Here is a 15,311-nt window from a genome sequence, read left to right as displayed (position 1 = left end):
GGTGAGGTCTTTTAAGAGGCGATTAGGTGTAGAGGACAAAGTCTCATGCCTGTAATACTAGCTACTCTGGAGACTGAGATTTTAGGGGAGTAGTTTAAAGCCAGCCAGGCAGACAAATCTGAATGACTTTTTTTTTGGGGGGGAAGGGAGTGTCAGTTGTGGGGCTCAGGGCCTGGGTGCTGAAACAGATCTTTTCTGCTCAAGGCTAGTGCTCTACCACTTCAGCAAGTGCCACTTCCATTTTTAGAGTGGTTAATTGGAGATAAGAGTCTCACAGGGACTTTCTCATGGGGACTTTTCTGCCCCAGCTGGCTTCTAACCCAGATCTTCAGATTTTAAGCCTCCTGAGTAGCTAGGATAACAGGCACGAGCCTCCAGCACTCAGCTGAGTGACTCTTTATCTATAATTATAAGGTAAAAGCTGGAACAAGAGGCATGGCTCAAGTGGTAGAGTGCCAACCATACACAGAATAAGCCAAGTGAGAGAACATCTATGTCCCACAGATGTAGACGCAGCAACTACTTTAATGCACGAAAGCTATTTAACCTCTCAGCTTCAGTTACTGACTTAGGAAATTGAAGATTTGCTTACAGTGAGAAGTGTTTGAGAAACAAATTTAAAAATACGAAAATTGGGGGAGGGAAAGAGGGAGAAAAATGAGGCAGTGACTAACAAGTTTGACAAGAAATATACTCACTACCTTATTTATGTAACTGTAACCCCTCTGTACATCACCTTTTAAATTAAAATTTAAGGGGCGTGGAAGGTGCCTCAGTGGTATAGAGTGCTTGCCTTGCATGCATGAGGCCATGGGTTTGAGTCCTTAGAACCACATTAGCAGAAAAAGCCCGAAGTGGTGCTGTGGCTAGCCTTGAGCTGAAGAGCTCAGGGACAGTGTCCAGGCCCAGAGTTCAGGCCTCACAACCGACAAAAAAAAAATTAAATTTAAAAAATGAAAAATGATTAACTACAGTGCTTTAATAAATAGGAAAATTAATCATAAGGTATGTTTTCTGCTAAAACTTTTTATTCCACTCCCAAAGTCTCCATGGCATACAGTAACTCTACTTATATGTGAAAAATACAGGCGCGAGCCACTGGTACCTGGCCGAAAAATCCTTCTTTAGAGGACGACTAGCTTTGTCGTCCTCTAAAAAGTCTTTAATATTGTCATTATAGCTAGCTTTATTATACTGAAATGATACATTAACTGAGAAGCATGGTGGCACATGCCTGTAATCTCAGCACTTAGGAGGCTGAGTCAGAAAGATTATAATTTTGAAGCCAACTTGTACTACATTACATCCTGTCTCAGAAAGATGTATTAAAATCAGAACTCATTTGTACACTGAAAAAAGAGGGGTTTTTGGAGTCAGGCATAAATAACTTGGACCTGAACTCTAGGATCTGCCTTTTACTAAGATTTATAAGATTGGAGCAAATTAATTTACCTAGCACAGCTTCCATTTCACCATGTACAGGCAGGATCAAAATGAAAACCTCAGTACTACCAAGGTGAAACATGAATCTAGCTATAGTGCTTAGCACTTGGTAAGCCTGAATAACATTACCACCTACCCCCACAACAACGTGTCTATGACCAATCTTTCCAGATAGCATATTTGCCTGTGTGTCATTCACTTGTGACCTTACCTTTAACACTCCTCTGTCTTTTTTGGAGGTAATATCCTCTCCCTGTTCAGCAATAGTGGCTGCTGGGTTTTCTCCATTGTTCTTGGTACCCTCATCAGTAGTCATTGTCTTTTCTAAGTAGGAAACCTGCCAAGAAGAAACATATTTTAAACCAGGTATTGGTGGCTCATGTCTGTAATCCTAGCTACTCAAGAAGCTGAGATCTGAGGATCGTGGTTCAAAGCCAACCCAGGCAGGAAAGTTCGTGAGACTCTTATCTCCAATAAACTATTCAGAAAAAGGCAGAAGTGGTGCTGTGGCTCAAGTGGTAGAGCACTAGCCTTGAGCACAGAGAGGCTCAGGGACAGAGCCTGGGCCCTGACTTCAAGCCCCAGGACGGGCAAAAAAAAAAAAAGAAGAAGAAAAGAAAAGAAAGAAAGAGAAAGAAAAGAATAGAAAGACAAGAAAAAAGGGGGGCTAGGAAGGTGGCTCAGTGGTAGAGTGCTTGCCTTGCATGCATGAGGCCCTGGGTTCGATTCCTAAGCACCACATAAACAAAAAAAGCCACAGTGGCACTGTGGCTCAAGTGGTAGAGTGCTAGCCTTGAGCTGAAGAGCTGAGAGACAGTGCCAGACTCAGAGTTCAAGCCCCATGACCGACAAAAAGAGAGAGAGAGAGAGAGAGAAAAGAAGAAAAGAAAGAAATGTAGTTTAGCTGTGGAAAATATCATTTCTTTTAGCATCTTTTTCAATGCCCCTTGGAACTAAGCTTTTCTTAAGATTTATATGAGGACCAATATAAATAGACACCAGAAATGGAAAACAAAGCATTTGCCTGGGCTGATGTAGCTCAGTGGTAGAATACTTATTCAGCATGGCAACATGCACAAGCTTTTGCTATGATCAGGTATTGATTTATCAGGCATATAAATAAAACACCACCCAATTCTTCTATTTCCCATCTGGTTCGAGTTCCAAACTAGAAAGCAATACAAATTAGGTTTGTTAGTAATTATATTCCTGAATGTGACTACACAATAGGAAACAGTCTGATAATCTTAAAAACATTATTTTTCAGGAACCCTATTGCACTGTTGGTGGAACTACAAACTAGTACAACCATTCTGGAAGGTCATTTAGAGGTTCCTCAAAAAAAAAAAAAAAAAAAAAGAACCTCTCTATGACCCAGACATACTATTTTTGGGCATCTACCCAGAACATCACAAGTGAGGTTACAGTAAAGACACGTGTACACCCATGTGTATTGCTGTACTGTTCACAATAGCCAAGTTATAGAAACATGCCTACAACAGATGAGTAGATCAAGAAAATGTGGTATATATTCACAATGGAATTTTACTGATCCATTAGCAAGAATGGGATTGTGTCATTTGCAGAGAACATATCATGTTAAGTGAGGTAAGCCAAGCTCAGAGAGACCAATGGCCCATGTTTTCTCTCATATGTGGAAACTAGATCTAAAATATAATTGGACATGACAACCTATACAGGACTCTAGGCATTCATGCACAGTCAGACTGAAGGAGGATAGCCTTAGGGGAGGAACCCAAAGTGTAACTCCTCTGAACATTTAAAATACTATTTATTGAAACAAATTCCAGGAAATAGACATAGTTTTTGTTGTTGTTGTTGGTGGTGGTGGTGTTTTTGCTTTTTGTTTTTCTTTTCTTTTTGTGTGGGGTGGCACAGAAAGGAAGGAAGGCTGAGCAAATGCGATCATGCTATTCAGTATATATTATGTAGGGAATGACCTATGTCATTCGTAGGCTAGGATAGGAGAAGGAAATCAGGGAAAGGGAAAGGGTGACACTGTCCAAAAGAAAAAATGCACTCATTTTCTGGCTTATGAAATAGTAACCCTCTAAACAACACCTTAATAACAACAATAAAATTATATTAAAAAAAAACCACTGTCTATGGAAGTGGCACTGTAGCTCAAGTGGTAGAACGCTGGCCTTGAGCTGAAGGGCACACAGACAGCACACAGGCCCAGAGTTCAAGCCCCATGACTGACCAAAAACAGAACACTTTCTAAAACCATATTCTGAATAAATAATTAAGAAATTATCAGATGGGGGCTGGGAAGGTGGCTCAGTGGTAGAGCGCTTGTCTTGCATGCCTGAGGCCCTGGGTTCTATTCCTCAGCACCACATAAGCAAAAAGAAAAAAGCCGGAAGTGGCACTGTGGCTCAAATGGTAGAGCGTTAGCCCTGAGCTGAAGAGCTGTGGGACAGCGCCCAGGCCCAGAGTTCAGGCCCCACGACTGGACCCCCCCCCAAAAAAAAAGAAATTATCAGGTGATCTGACTTAAAAAAAAAAAAGCTCTTATCATAGTGGTAAGAACAGGCTCTAGAACTGGACTGAGTCTGAGTCCCAGCTTCAGCTACTGGCATCTACAAATTTTGCTTTCTTTTCGGTCTTACTACATAATGTAACATAGGCTGCCTCAGCCTACTGAGCACTGGGATTACAAGCTTGAATCACCATTCCTGGCTTGCAATTCGCTTAATAGTACCTATTCTTAGTTGAATGTCTGTAAAATGGGCATTTTTAACTGTTCATGGTGTTACTGTAAGGCACTAAAAATAGCATACTTAAGAGATTAGTAGCCGGACACCAATGGCTTATGCAATGGCTTATGCCTTAAATAATAAGTAAGGACTTACTATCATTATTGGATCTTTTTCAGGGCCAGTTTTTATCTCCTACTTAGAATATCCACAGAAACATGGGTTTACGCTCTGGTATTGAGTATATTTTAGGATCTGATAGTAACCTGGCTATTATGTCTAGTTTCCACTACTTTGCTACTTAAAGCTCTTATTGTGGCCAAACTAGACATACAGCAAGCCCTGCATATTCCCATATCCATGCTTTGGTTATTCTGATTCTTCTTTCCCTCTCAAATGCTACTTCCTTCTTAACCCCTTGACCCTGTATGTGGGAGTTATTTTGCCCCTTTGCTATACTTCCTTAGATCACCCTTCAATTTGGTGACTATAAGATATTCCAGTTAAATTTATAAAAGGTCTTTTAGAGCAAGGCCCATTCTTTATGTGTAGATCCCCTAGAATGCTTCTAGCTTTGAGAATGATTAAAAACCAAAGTTTTAGAATTTAGAATAGAACTTGAAGTTCTTCCTCTACTTCTAACAAACTATCTGTAGTTAGCTATTTGAGCTTCTCTAAACTTTTTCCTTTTTTAAAGATTGCATTAGCTATACAGGGAGAATTTTGTTGTTATTTTTAAACCTTTTTCACTGTGTAATTAGTATTAAAATATACTATTCAAGCAGGGCACCAGTGACGCATTGCCTATAATCCTAGCAACTCAGGAGGCTGAGATTTGAGAATTGCAGTTCAAAGACAACCCAGGCAGAAAAGTCTGTGAGACTCTTATCTCCAATAAACTACTCAGAAAAGCCAGAAGTGGTGCTCTGGTTCAAGTGGTAGAGTGCTAGCCTTGAACAAAAGAAGCTCAGGGACAGTGTCCCAGAGTTCAAGTCCCAAGACCAGCAAAAAAACAAACTACACCTACACCTACACACACACACACACACACACTATTCAATCTGGGCGCTGGTGGCTCACACCTGTAATCCTAGATACTCAGGAGCTGAGATCTGAGGATGGCAGTTCAAAGCCAACAGGGGCAGAAAGTCTGTGAAACTCTTATCTTCAATTAACCACCAAAAAAGTCAGAAGTGAAGCTGTGGCTCAAGTGGCTGAGTGCTAGTCTTGTGCAAAAAGGCTCAGACAGTACCCGGGCCCTGAGTTTAAGCCCCAGGATCACTACAAACACAAATGTGTGTGTGTGTGTGTGTATTCACTATTCAACTTGATGCTGATGGCTCATGTCTGTAATCCTAGCTATTCATGATGATGAGATGTGGAGATGTGGCAGTATGAGGCCAGCTCAGGCAACAAAATTTTCTAGAGTCTATCTCCAAAACAATCAGCAAAAACCTGGACTGGAGGCATGACTCAAGTGGTAAAGTGCCAACTAAGGAAGAGTTTGATTCCATGTACTGCCTTCCCCCCCCCCGCAAAATATATTATTGAAATATAATATTTATTTATTTATTTATTTATTTATTTATTTTTGTCAGTTGTGGGGCTTGAACTCTGGGCTTGGGTGCTGTCCCTGTGCTCTCCAGCTCATGGCTAGTGCTCTACCACTTGAGCCACAGCGCCACTTCCAGTTTTCTAGTGGTTTATTGGAGATAAAAGTCTCACAGACTTTCCTGCCCAGGCTGACTTTGAACCTTGATCCTCAGATCTCAGCCTTCTGAGTAGCTAGGATTACAGGCTGAGCCAGCAGTGCCCGCCTATAAGCTTTTATTGTTATTGTCAGCTTTTATTGTTATTGCCAGACACTTGCATGCCAAGAAGCTAATCGATGGGCTAAACAAAATATACCTGGTCACTGCCACACAGCTCTCTAATTGAGCAGAAGGGGGGGGGGGAATCAAGAAATTAAAGAATAACAGCCCCTGCCCCGCCTTGTTTGTTGGAGTTTCACTATATAATACACAGGCTAGCATCAAACTCATAAGCCTGCTTCAGCTTCCTGAATGCTAGGATTATAAACATGCTCTCCTCCCCAGCTAAGAATTAACCCACATTAGGCTAAGAACAGACTATACCCAAGCTTCAACAGCCAAAAGAGCTTTTGTGTACTTGTGAAAAATGTCTTACTCGTATCACCAACAATTAAACAATTAAAACATAGATTGTACTGTTTTAGCTCATTTCCAGACAGCCGAAGTTTACTTCAGTGTCAACAAAGACACAATCGAACTGTTGTACCCTAAAACCTTCAAAACACCAAAATCCAGGGGCTAAGCCCCTTTGCTTTATTTTCTAGCACAGTTTATACCAAATAAAAGATTCAAATGTTTGGCTCAGGGTAAGTAAAAGGCCAGAACAAATCGTTCTCAAACAAACAAAAATTAAGTACCTAGCTGTACACAATGCTGGGCTAGATAATCAGGAAAATTAGATGAGCAGGGTTGGTTCTCAGCTTCTATAAACCCACTGTTGATAACATTTTTCTGATATATGGAAACTTTTAGAAAGCATTTCAATAGCAGAAAGAAAGATCTTTTAAATATTTTAAGGGTTGTGGATTATATTCCCAGGAAAATACCCATGTGCAAAACATGTTCTGGGGCTTTATAGATACACTGACATCCATCAATCGTCCCCAAGTCTTACGGCACTGAACAATTAAAACCCAGTGAAAATTTATCTTTACACCTCACAGATTACTTTTTTTGGGGGGTTGGTCATGAGGCTTGAACCCAGGGCCTGGGTACTGTCCCTGCGCTTTATCTCTCAAGGCTAGCACTCTACCACTTGAGCCACAGTGCCACTTCTGGTTTTTCTGGTGGTTAATTGGAGTTAAGAGTCTCACAGGTTTTCCTGTCGGGGCTGGCTTTGAACTGCAATCCTCAAATCTCAGCCTCCTGAGTAGCTAGGCACAGGTGTGAGCCATTGCCCAACTTTAGATTACTTTTTTAACTGATATTTAAGACACAAAAAAAACCCATACTGTGCCATTTACTGTCAAATCTGTGTGTGTGTGTGTGTGTGTAAAAGAGACAGACAGCCAGACAGACAGACAGCCAGCCAGACAGACACAATGTGCAAATGCTGTAATGAACTAAAGCACATCACTGAGCAAACAAGATCCTGGCACAGACACTAATGGCCAAAGCTTTCTTTTGAATGCTCATCATCTGAAGTTCAGCCAAGGTTTTGAATGAAAGTACTGTTTTGTTTTGTTTTTTGTTGGTCGTGGGCCTTGAACTCTGGGCCTTAGCGCTGTCCCTCAGCTCTTCAGCTCAAGGTTAGCACTCTACCATTTGAGCTACAGAGCCACTTCCTGAAAGTACTGTTAATCAAGAAATATTTCTGTTGGGTTTTAACCTTACTGATTTGAGAAAATGACTTGCTTAAATTTAAATAGATAGGTAACTTGTATTAGTAAATTTGCTAACTTTGTAAGTGGGATTCGGTAAGGAAATGTGTTCTTCATTTTTGGTTCCAATACTTTAGGAGTTTGTCACTTAGTAATCTTCGAAGGCTATTCTTACTGAGTCTGAGTGCATAGGAAAAGAAGCACCACAAATAATTAAACATAAACAAACATTAAAAAAAAGAATAAGAAAACAAACTTTTTGTAGCTTTCAAAAATATCTGAAAAATATAGAAAAAAATTAATTTTCTCAGTGTATCCTCTTAATTCCCAATAGGCCATTTGGAATTCAGGTTTTTAGATTCAAAACTAATATATAAACAACCTTCTTACTTTATTGTGTGTTACACAAGAAAGACAGTAAGGGCAGAAAATTCATAAAATCCCTTAAGACAAAGTGGGAAAGTTCTACTGTTTCTACAGGATTTCTTCCTCTTCCTCCCATCATCAGTTTACCCTGGATTTAAAATCACTATGTAGCTATGGCTATTAATCTATGATAAAGCTTACTGAACTACAGTATGCAAAGGGGGTAAGTTGGTCCCCAGTACATCAGAAAGGAACACACAGTTCCGTCTGCTATAGACGTGCCAGATAAGCATGCACCTCCAAAGTGCTCATCAGCAAATACCTGACACACTACAGGAAACCCAGAAGACATTTGGCATTTCATCATCATGGGACTGAAAACTTCCACTAATGCAACCAAATTATTAGATTTACCAAATGAGAAGTTCTTTTAAAGCCCTGTTTAATGACTCCCCAGGCATAGTACTTACTGTGTTGTTCTCCTTGTGAGACTGTGGATATCTACCATCAGATCATGCTACTAACAAGAGAGTTTAGTGAACTTAAAAAGAGCTACTCATGCCTGGACTCCATCCCCAGAGTACCTTGATTTACCTGACCTAAAATGGGGCCAGAGAAGCAATGTCAAGGAGCTCATTAGATGTTTCCAATCAGCAGCCAGATATGCGTGCCTTTTTTCCTCTCTCATTTTTCTTCTTTGTCTTTTTCCTCTAGATTCTAAGAGAGTTTCTTTCTTTTTTTTCTTTTTTTGGGTCCGGTCGTGGGGCCTGAACTCTGGGCCTGGGCGCTGTCCCTCAGCTCTTCAGCTCAAGGCGAGCACTCTACCACTTGAGCCACAGCACCACTTCCGGCTTTTTTCTTTTTGCTTATGTGGTGCTGAGGAATCGAACCCAGGGCCTCAGGCATGCAAAGCAAGTGCTCTACCACTGAGCCACCTCCCCAGCCCTCTAAGAGATTTTCTTTGGTGGAATTTTTAGATCATCATTTGGTCATCAGTTATATTTAATATTTTGTTTAGTCTGTTCCAGGGATTTTAAACAATTTGACTCATTTTTCTTAGCATTCTGTCTTTATTTTACAGATGCAATTTTCCCTGAAATCTTCCTGAGGTAACTATTTAGACTAAAATGGGACATTTCTTATGAATAAGTATTCAGCTAACAGCTGTTTTAAAAAGAAAAAGGGAGGGGCTGGGAAGATGGCTCAGTGGTAGAGCACTTGCCTTGCATTCCTGAGGCCCTGGGTTCAATTCCTCAGAACCACATAAGCAAAAAGAAAAAAGCTGGAGTGGTGCTGTGGCTCAAGTGGTAGAGCGCTAGCCTTGAGCTGAAGAGCTGAGGGACAGCGCCCAGGCCCAGAGTTCAGGCCCCAGGTCCGGACCCAAAAAAAAAGAAAAAAGAAAAAGGGAGGTGGGCACCAGTGGCTTATGCTTGTAATCCTAGCTACTCAGGAAGCTGAGATCTGAGGATCTCAGTTCAAAGCCAGCCCAGGCAGAAAAATCCCCATGAGACTCTTCTCCCCTATTAACCACTCAAAAACTGGAAGTGGAGTGGTGGTTCAAACTTGTTAGCTTTGAGTGAAGGAGCTCAGAGACAGTGCCCAGGCCCTGAATTCAAGCCCCACAACAAAAGAAAGGAAAAGAGAAAAAAAGAGAGAAAGAAAGAAAGAGAGGAAGAAAGAAAGAAAGAGAGGAAGAGAGAAAGAGGAAGAGAGAGAGAAGGAGGGAGGGAGAGAAGGAAGGAGAAAGAAAGGAAAAGGCATGGGGGTAAGGGGACTGAGAAGGTGGCTCTGGGTTCGATTCTTCAGCACCACATAAGCAGAAAAAGCTGGAAGTGGCACTGTGACTTAAATGGTAGAGTGCTAGCCTTGAGCTGAAGAGCTCAGGGACATCACCTAGGCCCAGAGTTCAGGTCCCACAACCGACCAAAAGAAAAGAAAAGAAAAAGAAAAAGGCATGGCTTCATTGGCAGAGGGCCAGCAAAACATCAGGTACAGACAGAGTTCAAGTCCCAATCTCACACAACAAAAAAAAGAGGATGATATTGTCCAAAAATGTATTCTTCACCTGACTTATGTAACTGTGACCGCTCTGTATATCACCTTTATGATAACAATAGAAAAAGAAAAAAGGGAGAAGAGTGATGGTTTTACGTATTCTCTACTATCTCCTAAGGGTACTAGGCATGGTAAAGGCTAAGAAAGTCAGAAATGGAAATAAGAAGGCAGTATGCACTGAGTAGTAAAGCTAAGAAAATTGCAAAAGTGAAAGGGGTGATGTCTGCTGTCTGCTGTAGGGCTAGGTAGGGGAAAACAAGAGGCTTTGCATGAAAGAGGGAATGGAGAGCGCAAGTTGCAGAGGAAAGAGCCAGATATGCATAGATATATAGGGTAGCGTGGAGGGAAATGAAAAAGTAATGACTAGAAAAGGAAGAGCAAGGAACAGATTTGCTCATCAAATAAACATTCCAGATTGCTTAAGTTGCAGCTATATTAATTGTGTGGCTAAATAAAACTATTTCAAAGTTTTTCCTCAAGAGGATGCTCAAGGAAATGTTTAAATAAAATTTGGCAAGTACAGCTGGAAGCCAGTGGTTCACTCCTGTAATTCTAGCTAAGAAGGTGGAAATCTGAGGATCTCTGTTCAAAAGCAGCCTGAGCAGACAAATTCAACACACACACACACACACACACACACACACACACACACACACACACACACGCATATGCATCCACAAAAGCAAATTCATGCTATAAAAATATGTTATTTGTAGACAGGTGCTGGTGGCTCACGCCTGTAATCCTAGCTACTCAAGAGACTGAGATCTAAGGATAGTGGTTCAAAGCCAGCCTGGGCAGGAAAATCCCTAAGACTCTTATCTCTAATTAACCACCAGAAAACCAGAAGTGGTATTGTGGCTCAAGGGGTAGAGTGCTTGCCTTGAGCTGAAGAGCACAGGAATGATGCCCAGGCCCAGTTCAAGCTCCACAACTGGCGGTGGGGATGGGGAGGAGTTATTTGTGACTGGTGCCAATGGCTCATGCCTATAAGCCTAACTAGTCAGGAAATAGAGACCTGGGGATCCTGCTTTAAAGTTAGCTTAGGCAGACAAATCCAAAAAACTCTTATCTCCAATTAACTAGAAAAAAAAACTGTAAGTGGAGCTGTGGCTCAAGGTATAGAGCAAGCCTTGAGCAAAAAAGCCAAACCTGAGTGTGAAATTCTGCGTTTAAGCCCTAGCACCAGTACAAAAATAAGTATATAGATAAATAAAATCTATTCAGTAAAGAATCATTTAGCAAAATAAGCTCTAAAAACATCCAAACAACTGACCTGGGGAAAAAAATCTGCAAATGTCTGTCTCTCAGTGCTGGGAATTCATCCTTTAAAACTATTCTTGACCCTAAGAAACACACATTACTGTGGCTAATCCTGTTGGGTAGTTCTTTCTCTCACTGGGTAGTTACTATATAATACATTCACTAATAGTGACTAATACTCATCTTCAGACTTCCGGAGCTCTCCCCTTGTGCATCCCTCTCTGCCTCAAATTCTGGCCACCTTGTCCTCCCAGTACTCCAGCTCCACTTCCTCAACTCAGAGAAGGCTGGGCTCTGCCCTGCACACTGGAACTCTCTCCAAGCAGTGAGCGAGTATAATTGCAGGTTTCACCTGTTTGTCTCTGTCTTCTGAGTGGTCATCCTGTGCTGTGGTTGTTTGGTGCTTGAAGATGTTTTGTCTGGGGCTTTTGTTTGTTTTATGACTGCAGCCAGGAAGGTAAATCTGATCTCTGTTAACTTTGTGCTGTCCAGAAGTACAAGCCCACCAATTCTACTCTTAAGCCAGGAAAAGACATAGATACCAAGAATGGAGTTTCAAAATAGAAAAAAGTGTCTTAGAAAATAAACACTCGCAAAACAAATTTTGACAGTGCGAAATCTGAAGGGTACACCTTTTCCATGACACTACAAAAGTCAAACTGAAAAAAATAAAATAACTGAAAATTTAAAAAAAATTATCCAGTCAGGTGCTGATAGCTCATACCTGTAATCTTAGTTACTCAGGAGACTGAGAACTGAGGATCACAGTCTGAAGCCAGCCCAGGCAGGAAAGTCGTGAGACAATTATCAACAATTAACTTCCAAAGCAAGGCTAGAAGTGAAGCTTTGGCTCAAGTAGTAGCATTCCAGCCTTGAGCAAAAAAGCTCAAAGATCCTGCATTTAAGCCCCAGGACTAGCACACAAAAAAGAAAAAGAAAAAGAAAAATAAGTTTCTCCTAAAAGTGCTTTATTTTAAAAGCAGTCAAAACTATGTTTTATACACATTTCTAGAAATCCAGATAACTGTATATCTTATTGTTTCTTTAACCTATATAAGTGGTTATGTTTAAAAGTTACACGGAATGAAAAATTATAACTTTATATTCTAAAAGACAACTTTAAGTTAAAAACTATTTTTCTCCTTTTTCTTTCTCTCCAACCTGCCCCACCCCCATTTCTTGAGAAAGAATCATGCTATACCGGCTAGAGGAACGCACTGTCCTCCTGCCTCAGCCTCCCAAGTGTTAGGATTACAGACGTGTATCTGAAAAATATACAGAGGAAAATCACAATGCTTCAAAGTCATAATGCTATAAAAGTTGGCTTTGGGCCAGGAATTAGTGGCTCATATCTGTAATCCTAGATACTCAGGAGGTTGAGATCTAAAAATCAAGGTTCAAAGCTGGACTGGGCAGGAAAGTCTGTAAAACTCTTACCTCCAATTAACTATCAAAATGCCAGAAATGAAGCTGTTGGTCAAATGGTAGAGTATTACTAGCCTTGAGCACAAAAGCTCAGGGACAGCTCCCAGAGCATACACACACACACACACACACACACACACTCTCTCTCTCTCTCTCTCTCTCTGTACATCACCTTGACAATTTTTTAAGTTGACTCTGGTTGCTGTTGGTATTAGTAGACTTTAACAGATCTTTAAAGTTTGCTTTTGTTTTAGAACAAAACTTGAACAGTCTGCCCTTAAAGAACACATAATCTCTCTCTTCTGTCTCCTCTCCCTTCCTCCTTACTCATGCTAGGCAAGGGTCCTGTCATTGAGTCACACTCACATATTATTATGTGAGCTTTATTCCAACAAAGCCACATTTCCAGCCCCCTACCAAAGCTGTAATAAAAGGTATCTACAGAGTTAGGGGACTATAACTCAGGTTATACATTGCTTCCGATTTATTTATACTACTTAACATTGCTATAACATTTTTTTTGACAGCTTTTAACATGTCCAAGAGTTACAGAAACAGGTCTGCTTAAATGAGCATCTCAGCTTGACAACAGCAGCTATAGGATTTGGGGCAAGTCATTTAACTACTTTGTTTTGTTTTGTTTGGGTCCGGTCGTGGGGCCTGAACTCTGGGCCTGGGCGCTGTCCCTCAGCTCTTCAGCTCAAGGCTAGCACTCTACCACTTGAGCCACAGCGCCACTTTCGGCTTTTTTCTTTTTGCTTATGTGGTGCTGAGGAATCAAACCCAGGGCCTCATGCATGCAAGGCAAGCACTCTACCACTGAGCCACCTTCCCAGCCCCCATTTAACTACTTTGTGCCTCAGTTTCCCTTCTAAATGATGGGCTTACTATCACTTCTTGAGATTCTGAGGAATAAATTTAATAAGGCACATGTCACACATTAGTGACAGCAATCATCACTGCAGTGGTTGTTTTAGTTTAGTTTATATTACTTTCTTTTCTTTTTTGGTTTTGTTTCGGGGTTTTTTGTCTGTCCTGGGGCTTCAACTCTAGGCCTGAGGGCTGTCCTTCAGCTCTTCAGCTCAAGGCTAGTGCTCTAGACACAGCACCACTTCCGGTTTTCAGGCGGTTAACTGAAGATAAGAGTCTCACAGACTTTCCTGCTCAGGCTGGCTTTGAACCCTTGGTCCTCAGCTCTCAGCCTCCTGAGTAGCTAGAGTGACAGGCATGAGCCATCAGCGCCCAATTGAGCTTTATTTCAAAAGAATAAGGCACTGAAACATTTTAAAGAAAAGATGTGACTAAAAGAGTGGCTTACAAAGAAGTACATTTGAGACAGGAGGCCTGGCTCAAGTGGTAAGAGCATCTGCCTTGCAAGCATAAAACCCCATTTACTCTTCAGTAGTGCCAATAAATAAATATTGGTAAATTTGTTGAAGGGAAAAAAAGAAGTGCTCTACAATCTCCAATGGCTTCCAATCTCACCCCAAATAAACTCTCAAATCTTTCTCATGTTGAAAGCTGTGTGTGCTGATCACTGGCTAACTTCCAAATTAGTTTCTACCATTCTCCCTTCCTCACTCTGCTCTAGCTATACTTGCATTCTTGTTGAATCCTGCCCTAATATGCCGCGCCTCAGGGCCTTTGCACCAACTATTCCCTTCCCTAGAACACTTCTTCCAGAAGGCTGTGTAGTGCATTCTTTCTTTTCCTCGGGATCTGACAGGCTTTCCCTGGTATTTGCTATAAAAGAACAAGATAGTGCTGTAGCCAGCCCCACTATCTGCTCCCGCTCACCACCTGGCACTACGTTTATTGCCTGTCTTTCTCCACTAGAATGCAGGACCTACAATATATTCTCTCAATAACCGCCCATCAGTGAAACTAAGGAACAGAGAAATTAAGTAGTTTACTAATGAATGGTACACTGTTACCGAACAGCAGTACTGGGTAGAAAAACTCCAGAGCCTATATACTAACCATACCACATACAGACTATCTAGCACTATCACAGGTCCTAGGTTATCAGAATATTGCATTTTGTATCCTTAGTGATACTGCAAACTGGTATAATAGCCTTAAGAGCAAATGTGTCAGTATCTATCAAAAGTTTAAACATCCTTCAAAGCCCAGGAATACCACCTTCTAGAAAAATATTTGTAGACAGTCTCCCTGAAGGGATTTTTAAACATGATATTGTTATAATAGAACTTCAAGGATCATTTCTGCACTTGAACACCACACAGCAAAAATAAAGAATCAGTTACACATGAATTGATATGGAAAAATATTTAAGAATGGAATGGAAGAGGGGCTTGTGGAGTGGCTCAAATGGTAGGCCACCTGACTAAGAAGCATGAGTCCCTGCACAACTAAAAAGAAAAAGGACTGGGAAGGTGGCTCAGTGGTAGAGTGCCTGCCTTGCATGTATGAGGCCCTGGGTTTGATTCCTTAGCACCATATAAAGCAGAAAAAGCCAGAAGTGGTGCTAGTTGCTCTAGTGGTAGACTGCTAGCCTTGAGCTGAGAGAGCTGAGGGACAGCACCCAGGCCCAGAGTTCAGGCTCTACAACTGGCAAAGAAAGAAAGAAAGAAAGAAAGAAAGAAAGAAAGAAAGAAAGAAAGAAA

General features: G+C 41.2%; 1 protein-coding gene across 1 annotated transcript in view; it reads right to left on the bottom strand.

The window, feature by feature from the left end:
- The window catches only part of Fkbp5 (FK506 binding protein 5), a 104,073-nt gene that overhangs the window by 58,159 nt on the left and 30,603 nt on the right, over positions 1-15,311 (bottom strand). The window contains exon 2 of the mRNA XM_013029625.1: positions 1,655-1,780. Within this exon, the coding sequence (XP_012885079.1) occupies positions 1,655-1,759 (105 nt within the window). The 5' untranslated portion in view covers positions 1,760-1,780. The remainder of the gene's footprint in view (positions 1-1,654; positions 1,781-15,311) is intronic.

This window comes from Dipodomys ordii, unplaced genomic scaffold (assembly GCF_000151885.1).
Source record: "Dipodomys ordii isolate 6190 unplaced genomic scaffold, Dord_2.0 Scaffold120, whole genome shotgun sequence".
NCBI lineage: Eukaryota > Metazoa > Chordata > Mammalia > Rodentia > Heteromyidae > Dipodomys > Dipodomys ordii.
The sequence above is the reverse complement of the archived record's forward strand: the minus strand, read 5'-3'. Positions and strand labels throughout refer to the sequence as shown.